We start from the raw sequence: 17141 nt of genomic DNA on the forward strand, positions 1-17141 counted from the left end.
TGTCGTCGTGGACAGACGAACGAGCGCCATTTGGTGGCAGCACTCAACACAAATGGACACTTAGGGGAGGAGAAAGTTGTGGTATGCGTCGTCCACACCTGTGCATAATTCAGCCCAGTAAAATACATTACATACCTTCTAACGATAGACCCCACAAAGCAGAGCAGGCAAAATCTATTACAGAAGCTGATTCGCCATGTTCCCGCATAGCATTCATCAAGTCCATCACCCCTTTCTCTTCTCGCATAATCTCTAAATTTTTATCTGAAATGAATGGATGATACCATTTAATGTTGTGTAAAATAAAAAAAATATACTTATAAGCGAGAAGATTTGCCTAAAGCTCTGTCTACACTACCAAACTTTATGTGACAATGTGATGTGCTCATATATGGACATGATGGTCATATCACTACCATATTTGGGCATATCACTATCATATTTGGGCATATCACTACCATATTTGGGCACATCACACTTTTTTTGTCAAACTAGTTTTATAGTGTAGACATTTTAAGTGAAAGTGTTGTAGCACTTTCTATTTATTATCTTTCTATCTAATATGAGTGAGTTTCTGTAGTGTAAAGATTTAAAATTTATTGGGACTGTAACAAAAACTCACCATTTATTGTTAGGCAGGAAAGGGCACTTGCGCAGTTGGAAGCAACAGTTGCATCACTGGGGAACGATCGCATCGCTGATAAAATATCTTGAATGCCGCCCCCTAAACCAATCTTTCCAGCAGCATCCTCTGAAATGGAAAAATATTTAACAATAATTATTTATTTATTTATTTATATGGCAATACATCAGTTTACATCAGATCACCAACGTTAAAGATGTATTGTCCCTTGAAACACAAAAAAATGAAGTCAAAATATTCTAAATTTAAATTGGCCATATCAAAGTAATATTAAAGTTATGCACTTTAAGTCGAAAATTTGAGCCAAAACAACAAGTTTACGTAATTAACAGGTAAATTAATTTGATTACATTTCGTCTGGAAAATCGTCGCGAGCGAAAGTAAACAAAGATTTCAAACCATGAGTATGCATTATGCATGATGCTAATTAGGATTGTTTACAACCCGTCACGGTTGAGAAGGTGTTCTCACACAGATCGCGAGGAAGTTTTATGATTATGCATACAGAGCAGCCAAACAAGCACGTTGCATTATGAGATATGTTTTGATCGAAAACTTTGACTGGAAGTCAAAGTTATTTTTTGAACAAAAAAAACGTCTGTATTTCAGTTAAATGATTTTTTTTTCGACTAATTTTTGGTGAAAGTTAATAACTATTATGATACTTCAAAATGACCCACTTTTTTTCGAAATCTTTTTTTTAATTTTTTTTTGGAATTGGTCAAAGGGACAATACATCTTTAAGTAAAGTTTGGTATAATTTGAAAAGATCGTCCAGGAATATTGGGTGTTGTACTGTATAGTATATGAGAGGCATGGGTTCAAGCCTGTGTGTGCCATATCAATTGTATCCCTATGCAAGATACTACAGTATACTCTTTTGCCTTATCATTAAAAAAAAATTTGAAAAGAGTATAGTGTCCTGGTGTGCTGATGTGGGTAGCTACTGCACTGGTGGCTGGTGTGGGTCCATTGAGGGCATAATTCAAATTTCCTCAGTTGTAATGAGCACAATTATAATTTACATTTGCGTTTGTTGATTGTAACCCATAATAAATACCAAATTCGTCATTTGTCAAAATGTTCACATTAATACATACCACTTAATGCTAAGGTTTTTAACAGCAAACAGGCAACACCTTGCAACACACTGGAACTTGCATGCGACTTTAAAAGAAAAATAATCATATTCAGAAACTGAACAACTTATTTAATGCATTGAGGAATATCTGTATAATTTTTAACATAATGCATTGTGTTTAAATTAAGTCGGCGAAACGGATACAGCGATAGCATCGGTGCATGTTCAAGGCCGTAATCCATATCCCATAACCCTCAGTCATGCAGTAGTTTTGGTGGAACCCAGTACATCTTAACTGAATAACAAAATTGTTTTCTCCAGGAAGCTTACATAAATCTCTGTACACTATCAAACTAGTTTAACAATGTGATGTGCCCAAATAGGGTAGTGACATTTTTTTGTCACATAAAGTTTGATAGTGTAGACAGAGCTTAAAACTCCTACAGTACAATCCAGGAAAACCTAAATACCCAGCTTACCCTCATTGCAAGACTGACAGTAGTTATGACTTCAGATGAAAATAGGTAATCCTCTGTATCTTCTTCAACATCAGCTGTCAAAGAAAATAAATGTGAATAAGAGCTTTAAGAGCATTTGAAATAAATAAAAATGAATAATGAGAGAGCATTCAAAACTGTGGAAAAAACATGACTAACAAGGATTTATATGGGGGCCTACCAAAAAGAAAAAGGCTATACACTTTGCTGGACACTGCAAATGAGAAGAATGTTAAATGTTAAAAAGCTGGTAACCTGGAGACCAACTCTCAGGGCAAAAGATCAACTGGAAGACCAGTGTGGTCATGTGGATTGCTGCAAAAAGATACAGGATACAGTGCTGAAGAAATACAGATATGCATGCAGGATAGGAAATTCCAGTCTACAAAATTGTTAAGTGTAACATTCATTTTTATGGTTTTCAGAGAGTCTGGTATTCGGAAAGTCTACTATTACAGATAGCTAAAAAAAGCTGTTTAATGACAATCTACAGTATAGTATACGGTATCTTAAGTATAAAGTAATATAGTTAGTAAGTAAAATAATTAGTTTCACATTTGGATAAAATCTAAAATTAATGAACTGTATACCCCAGAGACTTGTTTCTTTGAACTCAGTGGGAGGACAAAAGCGTGGGACCGTTCATCAGCCAATTCCATGTTTATACAAAGATTAATAAACAAAATTTGGCACATTTATTGATAACCTTTTTAGCAAAAATTCTTGTATATGTAAAGATATGATAAAGAAACTAGTAAATGTTGTCAAAGTGGTAGAAAGAGTGTCTATCCTGTCATAATTAGTTATTTTTAAATTGTATCTATTTTGCAACTCGCCAAACGAATTACAGGATAGATAAATTATTTTCTAATTTATCGTGCTTATAAACTAAGTCTCATCTGAGGTTTAAGGAGTTGAGTTGAAATAGTCGTGAGCTACAACCTTCACACTAGGTCACAATTAAACCCTAGAATTGGAAGTCAAGCACCCTAGATGTCCTAGATCTTAGCCTATCTTAATCTACTGCATATGTATTAATTTAGATTTATGAAGGACGCTATTAGACAGGCAACTGAAACTCATCTAGGCTAATTATGTTTTTTCCAACGATTCCATGTTTTGTAGAGATGTTCCCATTAATTAATAAAAATCCTAAAAACGATCTAAATTAGTACATAATATCTCTCCAAAAATGTACTTCTATCGCTAAACAAGTCATAACAATAACATTGGCGATGAAAGTACAAAATAGGTGGAGCTGTTGTATTTCAAAAGCAATAGAATAACAAAATATTTTCCAAACGCTCACAGATTTTTTTCGTTTAATAGTGCGTACTATTGCACGCCATGTAACCCACAATCGTCCAATCAAATGACAGGAATTTATTTAGGTGTTATATAAAATAAAATAAATAGTATGTATAAATCATTGATCCATTTTGAAGAACTTACATGCAGCAGCCAGTGTTAGTATTAATTTACATGCCTCTATCTGTACAGCTACATCTGACATGTTATCTTTCATGCTCTGCACTACAAGTTGTCTGCTAGCCTCGTCAATCTTAGGATCTGATAAAATGAAATCAAGTAGTAAGTTAATATTGTCTTATGAGGTAACTAAACACACAGCTTGGATCTTTTATTGTGTGATTGTGGTATCTCTCACACGCTCATATCTGGAGGTTAAGGTGAACTTCAAACAATACAAATTCTCCAATCATACCACAACGTTAGTAAATGAAAATGAAGCCTTTTGTACCACCATTAGCCATTTAAAAAATCAATGACAAAGGCTGTGATTAGCCCATACTGCTATTTTAATGAGCAGCAATATATGTTTTAACAATCAGGTCAACCTCTACAGGGACGCTTTGTTAAATACTGAAGGTGTTCCTTAAAGCTCTGTCTACACTATCAAACTTTAAAAATGTGATGCGCCCATATGTCTTATCACTACAATATTTGGGCATATCATTACCATATTTAGGCACATCACACTTTTTTTGTCAAACTATTTTGATAGTGTAGACAGAGTGTAAGAGAGGTTTTATACAAACAGTATGAACATATAGTATATCCATAATCAAGTTTTTTCCTTACTATTCATTGTATTCAGGTGTTTCAAAGCATTGGCTATACTAATTCCATTGTCTTTATTTTCATTCATGAATTCTAAAACATAAAAGACAGAAAAGTTAGGTTCAGGAAAGCGTAACTGTAAATAGGGTTGGTATATCACAAGGTTATAATTCCTTTAAAATCTCTTGTAAAATAAAATTTCTCATTGTAATGAACTGACAAAATACTCACTAATTGTTTCGGGAACTCCTGCTCCTTTGTCTGGAGACTCTAAATAAACATACAACAGATTTTTAATAAACATCTAATTCATCTTCATTGTATATTAAACATAAACTTATACCATATACCACAGAAACAATAAATAGATATTACATTGTCTTGATTGTTTTGTGGTTGTGTAAATCAGTAAACACATAATGCATTATATGTAAATTAAATGTGCTTGAGCAAGTTATGCAGTTCATAATTATTTAGGCACCTAAGCTGCACAGACGAGATCTAATAAGATAAAAACTGTACAGCTTGCAGATTAGATAGTGTTGAAAGAACTCCTATTAAGGGGACACCTTCATTATGTCCAATGAAAAGGGTGTTCGAAAGGAGGGGTTCTACTCTGTACTGTTGGCGAGTGAAACTTCCTCATTTATATCCAGTCTGTACCTGCCATATGACAGCATTGTCATACGTTTTTATCTTTTGCTACATGAACATTAAATATCTTTAGTGAACATACTTGAATTTTTCTGTTTTTCTTTCTTTTTACCAGCTAACTCTGAACCGCTCAATGCTAAACAGTTCTTTACAAATGGTATCTTGACAAGTTCTCTGTAAAACACAAATATTGGCAAATGTTGTCAAAGGCAAGGCAGGACGAGATAAGAAAGGAGATATACCAGAAGACAATAGATGGAAGAGGTGTAGCAGGACAACTTTTAGTTTGTTCCCTTTTGGTCGACACACATGAGGCTATACATAGACAGCAGCGACACCTACCCAGAACAGTACTTTATCTCTATCAGGTATAGCTGACCATATAGCATGAGTGAGTGGCCGAGCGGTTAAGACAGTGGAACCATAATTACGCAGCTATAACATCGGCAAGGGTTCGAGGCTCACTCACTCTATGGTTCTGCTAGTAGAACGAGTCTTCTCGGATAAGGACTATAAACCAAAGGTCCAGTGTACACATCTAGCTCCTAGTACATCTTTTGGGACGTGTATGGTTTACTCCGGTGTACTAGTAAATTACAGCCACTGAAGAGACCAGCCTCACTGAAGAGGTCGGCCAGTATAGATAAAATATTTCAAAAAAAGCCAAACAAAGATAACAATGGAAGAAAAGAATTAGGCAGATATAACTGATCTTCTCATCATCAATGTAAATATGAGGAATTTTACTTTCAATTTCAGCACAAATTGTACAATCAAATTGAAACACACTCACTAAAAATGTTGATAGAAAACCCTTCGTTTTGTCATGGTCATGAGACAAATATGAAACAATTCAAATCTATCGTGGAACATCTGAGGCAGTAAGAGACAGTTTTTGCATTGTGTCCGCCTATCTCTGACTTAAGCTTAATTTACATATACTGTACAAGGTGTGTTTGCATACTTGGCAGTAGGTCTTTGTTGAAAGTTTCTTCTCAGCATGGTTCTAATCAAGTGGCAGATGTCCACAGAATACTCCTTCTCAATGTCTTTCAATGCATCTTCCAATGGTGGGTTATTCTGCTTCATGTCAAACATTAAAGAATGAACTTCAGAAGCCTACAAAAATATCAACAATATTTGTAATGATTTCATTTATTTCATATCAACAATAATAAGTGAAATATAATTTATATTGAATGATTCCTAGGCCAAGGGAGTGCCCTTTCTACACAAAGTCCAGGAGGAAATTCAAGTTAACAATGGTACACGTATAGCATTCCATGCTCGAAAAAGTAGCTTAGCGGAGCTCATTAATGTATGTCCGATCAGTAAGACAGCTACAACTAATGACAACTACAACTAATGACAGCTACAACTAATATTAAATGTTTCTCTTCCAAAAGTGGTAAACATAAATATCCACAAAATATACATGTCAATCAGTAACTGCACCCAATTTTCTTTACCTGCATACTTTTACATGTCGCCATTTCAAGCAGAATACACCCCAATGACCACACGTCACTCCTTTCATCATAAGGTCTCTCCAGAACCTCTGGCGCCATCCAGATCATGGAACCTATTAAATAAAAGTATAATCAATTATTTTTCCCTTCCAAAAACAAACATACTAAACACTACACAGGTAAAAAATACCCCCACCATATGTATAGTGTTGCATGTAGTGTGGTGTGTATGGTCTAAAAAAAACCCAAAATATCAAGAATCAACTGTGTGACATTTCTGAACAAAAACATTGAATAAAAAACCTGTTTTATGTCTTTTTAATGAATATTATTTTATAGTTTAAAACTTAGTGCAATTACCATTTACACAGTAGCAAAGAAACAGTAGTGATAATCAAAATTTACAAAAGATTTTTAAAAATGATTTAAGATATGTAGAATAAAGAGTTTTAAAGTATGTGCTAAAATTTATTTTATGTGTTTAACATTGTGCTTTTGTGAAAGCTGGTTTCCCCGAAAATAGCAAACAAATATTTTCCTTTTTATTACTTTATTCAAAGTATAGAGATAATATCTAAATTGTCATTTAGCTTCTGTTATCTTGCATTCAAGGCTAAAAATAGACAAAACTGACTGGTTACTATGCTTTATTATTTACAATAAAAGATTTTGCTAAGCAACCAAACCAACTACTGAACATTGTTTTTAGAATTCTAATAATTAATCACTGATCAGATGACAGAAGATTGAGATCAGACGACAGAAGATTGAGATCAGACGACAGAAGATTGAGATCAGACGACAGAAGATTGAGATCAGACGACAGAAGATTAAGATCAGACGACAGAAGATTGAGATCAGACGACAGAAGATTGAGATCAGACGACAGAAGATTGAGATCAGACGACAGAAGATTGAGATCAGACGACAGAAGATTGAGATCAGACGACAGAAGTTTGAGATCAGACGACAGAAGTTTGAGATCAGACGACAGAAGTTTGAGATCAGACGACAGAAGATTGAGATCAGACGACAGAAGATTGAGATCAGACAACAGGAAGATTGAGATCAGACGACAGAAGTTTGAGATCAGACGACAGAAATTTGAGATCAGACGACAGAAGTTTGAGATCAGACGACAGAAGTTTGAGATCAGACGACAGAAGATTGAGATCAGACAACAGAAAATTGAGATCAGACAACAGAAGATTGAGATCAGACAACAGAAGATTGAGATCAGACAACAGAAGATTGAGGCTGTAGAAAATTCACCCAGCAAACGGAGCTAGGACATTTCTCCAAGAATGGAGAGCAAACATTCAAATTAAATACAGATTTACAAAGTGTATGACAACAAATTTAGTTAATAATAATGTAATTATGACATTTAAGTATGACAAAAGAGCAACAACCAAGTTTCTCAATGCATACATAAGCAACTGTACTAAGCCTATTAGTGTTGTGTTTAGAAAAATTGAAATTGAAATTGTTCACAAAACAAAATTACAGACAGACAAAACATCTAGTACTAGTAGAGAAACCCAGTAGAATTCACATAGAAGAATATACATATTTGCTCATATAACCTTGATAGTGACTGTACTAACAAAAATCATTATAAAGCATCAGCATATTTAGAGCATGCAACTTACCAATAGCTCCAGGATCTTGTATGATTTATTAATAATAATACATTTGTTTAAATTGTGGTCTAAGTGTTCTTCACTCTATAGTATTAAGGAGATTCAATGCTCTATACTTGAATTGACAGTGTATATGTGCCCAGACACTAATTTCAAATCAGGCACATAATAATGGGGACTAAAAAATGTAGCATTAATGCTGTATTTGTGCTATATTTACAGCTCAAGACTAGACTTCCATGGTGGTTTATAATTTGAAATTTTGAGCAATTTTAAAATCAAAATGTAATGTAATTGACATTTAGACAATAAGATCATATCATTCATGTCTGAGAATATAATATACTATTATCAAGAAAGAAAATGTAAAATTAAAATTAAACTAACCAACGGTAGTTCTGGCACTGGTCCTTGCATCACCCATTACTGTAGCCACTCCAAAATCACCCACAGATATGTTTAGGTCCGATGTGATAAAAATATTGCTAGGCTTCAAATCTCTAAAAAAAAATTAATTGATTGATTAAATTTCAGTTAGTTTCTTAATACACGAGACAGAGAGTTTGTATTTTTACTATTGGAATCATCTGTACACATGGGATATCAAAATTACCAGAATGTACTGGGAAGGTTTTAAACTACATTTGAAACACACTCTTTATGAGTGGATTGGTGTTAAATATAATTTGGTATAAAAATGATCATAATTGAAGAATCAGAATTTCTGTATATTCTTCTGTAAACATATACTTTTTCAGTTTCTATCTTAAGAAGGGCCTTAATGAAAAGCAATTTACAGTTGAATTACATTTCCATGTAAAAATAATGCTTATTATAATGTATTGAGTCTACACCAAAGTATATTGATTGGTTTCTGAGCACCAAGCTATCAAGGTAAACTGAAAATCATACTAGAAAGTGTATCAGGTTTATAACCATTAATTATGCATTCATATTGGCAGAGCTTCTTATGTATTCAATAAACAACCAGGTAAAAAAGATCAGAATATGCATAATAATAAAAAAATACATATTTCATAATTGGTTATATTATTGGTCTGTACTGATGTTTTTTTGGGCGTCTGACATATATACACAATGTATAATATAAATCCAAAGGCAAATTACTGAACAAATGACAATGCTGTGGGTACCAGTGGCTGGATCTCAATGGAGATACAAAAAAAATAAACACTGAAAAATTGACAATGCTGTGGGTACCAGTGGCATATTGAAATAGGGTTAGAATTTGAAGGTAATGGTTACTACTACTGTTTCTATTTTACCTGTGAATAACTTTCCTATTGTGTACAAACACCAATGCTTCCAACATCTGACCAAACCACTTTTTTAGAATCTGAAATCGTAAAGAAAATAATAAATTGATGCATGTCTTTCAGCCATATTATTTAGTATTCTTAATTTGTTACTATTATATTCTGTTGAAGGAAGAAAATAAATGTTCTAAATTGAAATTTTGTAGAGCAAATTATTTATAGGAAAGTAAATATTATTGTATACAGATTGAGTATTTATTTGGCCATTTCTATTATACAGTATCTTGTTAATGAAATAGCATTTGAGGGTTTTAGTCATTAGTCATCCTATGTCAACATTAAAGAAAAGTTGAGAAAAATTTGTTGAAAAGAGCACTGTATGATTATCTGTTCTACTTTCACCACCAAAAGGATTGTTTTTAGTAACAAAGAAACTCTTTTCATAAGGTTGGAGTAAGAGAAGGGCCTAGCCTGGCTTTACTTTTTAAGTTTAAAGCTTTGTCTACATTATCAAACTTTATGTGACAAAACAATGTGATCTGCTAATATATGGACATGATGTCATATCAGTACCATATTTAGGCATATCACTACCATATTTAGGCATATCACTACCATATTTGGCCATTTTTATACAGTCTGTTTAGGCCCTTTCCTAACACCCTGAATGCGTCTCAAAATGTTACATACCAGTTCATCAACTTTTTCCCCTTTTGTTCTCTTTTGTTTTAGAACTCTGTCCAGATCTCCCATCTTGTAGTAGTCCATCACAATACACACATACATAGTGGATTCCTATAAAAATTTGAAATAAATATAATAATTTAATATGATGTAAAATAAAAAATTAAAATTTTACTTAAATTAACTAAGTATTAATGGACTTATGGAAATAAGACAAAAATGAACAATTTGATTAAAAAGCAAAATCATTATTTTTGAATAATTCTTGAATTCCATAATAGGGAGATTTCGTAGGAGCATGTAAACTTTAGCAGATGACGTCAACATTCTACTCATTTACATAACAGCATAGTTCAGAGAACAGTTATGGTTATTTTAAATTTTTATAATAATACTTTAATTTGCAATAACATGATTGTAACTACCTCTTTATCCCATGTGACAAAAAATTCCTTATACCCACACACGTACTGATGTTCCAGTTCCTGTAGAGCCATAGCCTAAAAGAATAAAATCATGTGGATAGGTCCATGATAAAATAAGGGTTTGTAAAGCTCTCTCTACACTATCAAACTAATTTGAAAAAAAAGAGTGATGTTTCCAAATATGGGCACATCATATTTTTTTTTTGTCACATAAAATTGATAGTGTAGACAGAGCTTAACATAATAAATATCTCTATCTAAATCCACCTATTTTGCTTAATCTGTCCCTGCCCAGTATTTGTCATTTTGTCATGTTGTATATTATTGTATTGATATTATACAATCAAATAAAACGTAATGATTATACTGTGAACATACAGTTACAGTTTAACGTTTGATATTGTATTCACTTCACTTACTTGTGTGTTACATTGAACACTCTCAATACCGAACACTCTCAATACCGGACACTTTTGGACTGGCCAAATAGGTATGGTTTTCTGGAAAGTCTGGTATTTGGAATGTGTTTTTAATGGTAAAAATGAAGTTGGGAGAGTTTCCAGATTTTAGAGAGTCCAGTATTGGGATATTTTACTGTATTTTTTATTTATGGTTTTTCTTGTTAAATAAAACATTCAACTTTACAACTTGCTATATTCGTACTAAACATTGTTATTACTTGTTTTTGTTATTATCATTCTTTACCAAGTCTGTAAAGTCATTCTTTCTCTAGTCAAACCAAGTTGCCCTTTGTACCTTAGTATTATCACAAAACAGGAGATTACTGTCCATTTAAATGTCTTTATTCAGCAACCACAATCACCTCCATGGGTGGTTAATTCAACTGTTTACCATTGCTAAGCAACGCTCCAATTAAATAGGATATAGATAGCATACAATGTAACAGAATACAATTTTAATTGAAGCATATTAAAGGAGTGTTGAATTCATTATCAAATACAAGGAAGACTATAGGGTGTCAACGACCTACATCTATCTATTGTGCCTCTTCATTGGTTCGAATCTTGTGTAGGTAGGCCTACTGGTGGAGGGACAAAGGCAATTAAAGCTATAGATAAATGTTATACTGTACTAAATATCAGACATCCTTAGGCTGTCCTAAAATTGTGTTTTTAATTTAATTCTAAAAAATAATTTGGGAGTTCCAAGAATACGGGTTGGCTGTAGTGTTAAAACATGCCCCTTGTTCAATTAAAGATGTATTGTCCCCCAAAAACATGAAAAATAAAGATTAATAAATTCAGACTTTGAATAGATTATTTTTTAGCTTTAATAAACTTAATCATTTCTGTAGAAAAAAAACTGGAAAAAATTTCTTTTCAATAAATGGTTAAATTCAACCAAAAACCCTGACTATTTTTTGCTTTAAATTACATTTTTTTAGGTAAATACTTTTTTTTCCGATCCAATTTTTGGTCAAAGTGGATAACTATTTGGTGACATTAAAATGGCATATTCAACAGAAAAATTTTTAAGAATTAATTTTTCAGGGGGACAATACATCTTTAATGTTAAAGTCCTAAAGTATGAAGTCCTAAAGATGGGGTTCGACTAAAAGTATTACAGCTACTTTATTATTTATAATATTCTGACTGGCTGTCTTATCGTTTGAATTTTTTAATAGCTTTTTGCTTATTTTAGTTGTATCTCCATTGAGATCCATCCAATGATACCTAGTCATTTTATTCGGTAATTTAACTTTTGAAAAAAATCTCATATGTTTACAGGAGCAGTCAGTGGTTGCAAACAATGTAAACATTGAACTACAAAAAATATTTCATTGAAAATTTCCACCACTTGTAAACGCCTGCACTTTGCTACAATACAACTATATAAATGCTTGACCCGATTATTTTCAAAATTAATAAAGTAGAATGATAAGGAGGTTTACATTGAATCAGTGCAAATTAAACAACAGACTTTGATCTCGGTAAATAACCTATAGTAACAAGTATGAAATAGCCAACAGCAGTAAATCAATATTTAAACAGAATAAATATTAAAAAAAAGAGAAATACTTCTACAAAAGGTTCATCGCTCTATATAAAAAAAAATTTGGGAGAGGAGGAGAGAAAGGAAGGTTCAACATGTTTTGAACTGCTGCCTTTGGGCTATATTATTTTGTGATTTTTTTTGTTTGAACCTAGAGTTACTGTATTAACTGGAGGTCATGGGTTCGAGACCCACCTGAGAATTTCAGCACCCATCAACTAAGGCAATCTAACAACAGGATGCTGAGCTATGGCTGTGACATGATCAGTTCCAGCCCCTTACAGACACTGCGCGCCACAGAGAATATATTGTACAGGACTGTTGGTATTTGTAGCAGCCAGACATAAGATCAAAGGACTGTTACGAGTTCCTATCTTGGCAAGGCAAGCTCAGTGTCCTTGCTTCAACCCCTTCCTTAAAACCCACTAAACTACTGTATTTTCTCTACAGTAAATAAAAAATGTAATGAAGCTACATCAAAGTAGCATGCAACAGCAATTCTTTAAAAAATATATTGGGTCAATAATTTTGCTTACGTGCAAAAAAATAGTTGAATATTGACATTACCAGATGAAGTACCCTTAGAGTAGAGCAATAACAAAATAATATTGCTCCTTACAAGGACAGTAAAACTAAACGGTCTACGCCAACAAAATTTGGTTTAAGTACGTCTTACGTGACGACAAAAAAAATATGACTATCACAAGGACAATAACTTTAAACTGTCTACGCCAACAAAAACTGGTTTAAGTACGTCTTACGTGACAATCTATATTACAACGTTCAAGTACAAAAGGTATAGTTAAAAAAAAACTCTAATAAGGAAATAAGGAAAAAATAAAAAATCAATTTTCAAATTGCAGCCTAGAAATAATTGTATGTAGTGTACCATGTGGACTAAACCCGTGTAACATATTAATATATTTCCTAAAATTTCTAAAATTGTTTAGACACAGAGTCTCAAAACTATGTCTTAAATAATACATTTTCAAATGTACATGTACAGGACATCCTGCCTGCAAAATGCAATAACATCAATTGTTATCGTGCCATACTTGTCAGCTAACACTTGAAAAATCTAAAACTAATTAATCTTGTTTGTTTGTCAAAAGCAAACATTGTTTTGTTAAGAGTTGTCAGTCCTTCTTGGTATGTCTTAAAACAAACAAGTTTAGTTTCAATACTAGAGTATTGATTAATTTAGTGATGTAGTGTAATCTGGGACTTAATGAGTCAGGACAGCCTACTGTCAGAAATAAAGGAAAGTCAATAGTGCAAGGCTAAGAGGTAAATTCATCTACTGCAAAATTGATATTGTTTAAAATGGCCAAAGTCCATTGTACCTATTTGCCAAAAGCCTCTGTAGAGATTCTTCTAGACTACATGCTTTTTTATCTTACAACCCTTCTCCTTATAATACTAGTCATAGGCACACGTTTGTTGAAAATCAATGCGATACCAAACGCCATTTTTGCAGTCAGGTTTCATATCTGATTAGACTTTAAATAAATAAGTTGTAATTTTGCCTTTTAATGTAGTTTTACTGTTTCTTCATATATGTATTTTGATGTTCAATATGTGTTTAATAAAGACTTTATTATTTAGAGCATCTTGTGTATGTTTGTCTTTTGGACAGGATTGCCACCGTGAATGAATTCGCTTATGGTTATCCTTGGCAATTTGCCTAAATATATAAAATTGTTTATTTAAATAAACACTTAGGAAACTACAAAATTCAGCAGTATTTTTCATTGAAAGTGAAAACTGATTGGAAAAAATGTAATCGAGGGTCTTGTGATTGGAACGCTGTTTGAATTCTACACATATCTTATTAAAATGTATTCCTCCTTGGTCTAAATCTAGCCAATGTAATTCTAAAGATAAAACAAATATTCATTTAAATGTTTTAACAATTTAATGTTTACATAATAATCAATTAAATTAATTAATTAATGTGTTACCTCTTTAAATGCTTTATTTGCTTCACCTTCATCAGAGCATTCTACCTGTTTAATTAAAAATTGCATAAAATGTTAATTACTTGACTTTGAAGGATAAAAAAAAATTATAAAGGCCATTGTGTAATTAGTGAGAGATACATGATACAATAACAACAATGTTCCATTGTCTCTTTGCTTGACACTTTGAGAATGTAAGCATTTTATTTTTGAAACTTTACACATTTTTGAAGGCTGTAAACATTTATTTTTAGTTTGTAAATATTTATAAATAAACCTATTTGTGATAGGCTCGAAGAGGTTAGGTAAGGTACTGTACTATTTGTGAGACTTTTATTTTAATTATAAGTAATTTCAGTGTTCTTTTTACTTTTATGTTAATCAAATGAGACAAGATATGATAAGGCATTAAAGGAATATAGTGATTGAAAATCACAAATTAAACAAATTTGTTGAATTCTTGCTGAATGAGAAAAAATATCATACGAGTACTTCAAAATGAACAGGTCACAAATAAATAACCTTTAGCCAAACAAAACAATTTATTGTTTGCAAAGGTTCTATAAAAATAAAATGTTTAGAGTAAATAATGTTGCACAGGCACTATATAAAACACAATACCCTGTACATTGAACCTCTTGACTCTCGTGTTAAAATGAATAAAAAAAAATTATTAAAGACCGAATAATCTAGATGTGGAGAACGTTTCAGGAAGAACTAATGATGCACACACTATAATTATCAGTATTTAAAAAAGTAGGCTTAGTGATGAATTCTATAAAAACAGATGGAATTGTAAAAGGAAGCATTTAGTAGTCAATATGAATAATTTCCTTAAAATTTCTCTAACAGGTGGATTTTGTGTAAAAATACGACTTTGATACAGCATATATTATGATGTCGACCAGGTAATACACAAGGAGTTGTGTTGTCTCTAGGGTTAGGTAATTTTATTCCAATTTAAACAAATAAGTGAGACAGACAACCCTGCTACTGAGGAAGGTGGCAGGGAAGGCCTACCTATGCTAATTTATCAAAATACAATACAGAAAAACACCAGGGTAGTGCATACCTTTTTCAATACGTACTTCGCCTTATCTCTTCGGTCTTCCACCAAAAAAACAGAGCCTTGTGCTCCTTTTCCCATACGCTGTAATAACTTAAATAAACAAAAATATGCAAGTTTAAGTATATTTCTAATAATATATACACTTAAATGGGAGTTTTAATGATTGAAAAGCAATTAAAACCCTGTTTTTATACACCAATACCTTGTAGTTCTCCATCTTGTCAGCAGCGCTCTAGTACTCTCGGCAACCACAAACTTTCTATGCAGCGCATGCGTTCAATCAACTTGGGTGTTCATTCAACCATTTAATTTAAGAAAATAGAGGGCGTGAAACATAATTTTATTATTGTCTTGCAATAAAAACAAATTTAAAATCAATAATTATAATAAATTCATTATTATTTTGCTTTGTGCTCCCTAATGAGTTCTCAATACAATGTGTTTTTGATAAATAATTATACTAATTAATAAAAAATTCTGAGTTCCATTTTATACTTTATTAAATCAAAATTAAATTTATTTTCATAGCATGTATACAAGGATGTCCTAAAAAAAAAAAAATTGCATAAAATATCTGTACCTCTATAAAATCTGCGCAAACTTCCTATAAACTGTTTCCTGTCTAAGTATAACATTTTTAATACACTCTCAAAAATAGAAAATAAAAATCACTAAACAGTCTTCCACTTTTTGTAAATTTTTATTTCTATATATTTCACATTAAATATATCTAGCACAAGCATTTTAAAAGACTGATTGAAACTGCCTTTCAGCAAAACATACTGCACACAGTTAAAAGAGCTTTTTCAATACAGAGTACGATTATACAAATAACGGTGCTAGGCTAAAACACAAATCAGTCATACATAAACGTAATGTACCCAAGAAAAGAAAATCACTACATATACAGCAAACCACAATTTTTACACTTTTCTATTATCATGAAATAAATCTATGTACCTTCTTGGTTAATTGAAACTATACCATGTATATTCCATTCTACACAACACAGTGCATTAGTGCGTCAGTTATCCTTATTATTACATTGTGTTGAGTGGAATATAGGTCACTAGCAAAGACTTTTAAAGCCTTTTGACGCCAGCATCGATAAACAAATATTATACTAAATATATTACATAATATTTCCAGAGAATATATAATCCAAATATTGTATTTCTTTAAATATTTTCTTAAATTTTAAAAATAGTACTTAAAAGAACCCAATGAATTAACTCAAATTGATCTAACCAATAGCATTAAATTTATAAATCATAATACAAATGAAACTCCAGGAGAACTCCTAATAAGGGGACTTCAGGATTCAACAAAATGTGACCCTTGAATGGGGTTTAAACATATATTCATCCGTTTGTTTCATAGGAAAGTTTGGTCACTTAATATGGGTGTCCCCTGAATTAGTGTCCCCTAAATAGGAGTGTCTCAATATGGAGGTGTTCTATAATATATAATTAAAAATAATATAATATACAGTTGAAAAAACAAAGGCTTAACAAATTAAAAACTATTATATTAAATATTTATGCTACTGTCTGTAATAAAACTAAATGGAAATGAAAAAAATTAATTAAAATCTTAAAAATGATGATTTTCTGATATCTTCATAATACAATTGTGATTGGGTTTTTTTA

At 32.0% G+C, this 17141-nt stretch overlaps 1 protein-coding gene across 1 annotated transcript in view; it reads right to left on the reverse strand.

Annotated features, from left to right (window-relative positions):
- LOC144837062 (uncharacterized) overlaps positions 1-15732 on the reverse strand; it is a 28717-nt gene extending 12985 nt beyond the window's left edge. The window contains exons 1-17 of the mRNA XM_078692050.1: positions 15695-15732; positions 15496-15582; positions 14427-14471; positions 10453-10527; positions 10034-10138; positions 9353-9423; positions 8454-8566; positions 6424-6536; positions 5919-6073; positions 5037-5128; positions 4532-4570; positions 4322-4393; positions 3674-3790; positions 2204-2277; positions 1744-1810; positions 623-751; positions 136-264 (exon numbers count right to left, since the gene is read on the reverse strand). Of these exons, the coding sequence (XP_078548176.1) occupies positions 136-264; positions 623-751; positions 1744-1810; positions 2204-2277; positions 3674-3790; positions 4322-4393; positions 4532-4570; positions 5037-5128; positions 5919-6073; positions 6424-6536; positions 8454-8566; positions 9353-9423; positions 10034-10138; positions 10453-10527; positions 14427-14471; positions 15496-15582; positions 15695-15709 (1498 nt within the window). The 5' untranslated portion in view covers positions 15710-15732. The remainder of the gene's footprint in view (positions 1-135; positions 265-622; positions 752-1743; positions 1811-2203; positions 2278-3673; positions 3791-4321; positions 4394-4531; positions 4571-5036; positions 5129-5918; positions 6074-6423; positions 6537-8453; positions 8567-9352; positions 9424-10033; positions 10139-10452; positions 10528-14426; positions 14472-15495; positions 15583-15694) is intronic.
- Between the last annotated feature and the right edge of the window lie 1409 nt (positions 15733-17141).

The sequence above is a fragment of the Antedon bifida genome, chromosome 3, assembly GCF_963402885.1.
Source record: "Antedon bifida chromosome 3, ecAntBifi1.1, whole genome shotgun sequence".
NCBI classification, from domain to species: Eukaryota; Metazoa; Echinodermata; class Crinoidea; order Comatulida; family Antedonidae; genus Antedon; species Antedon bifida.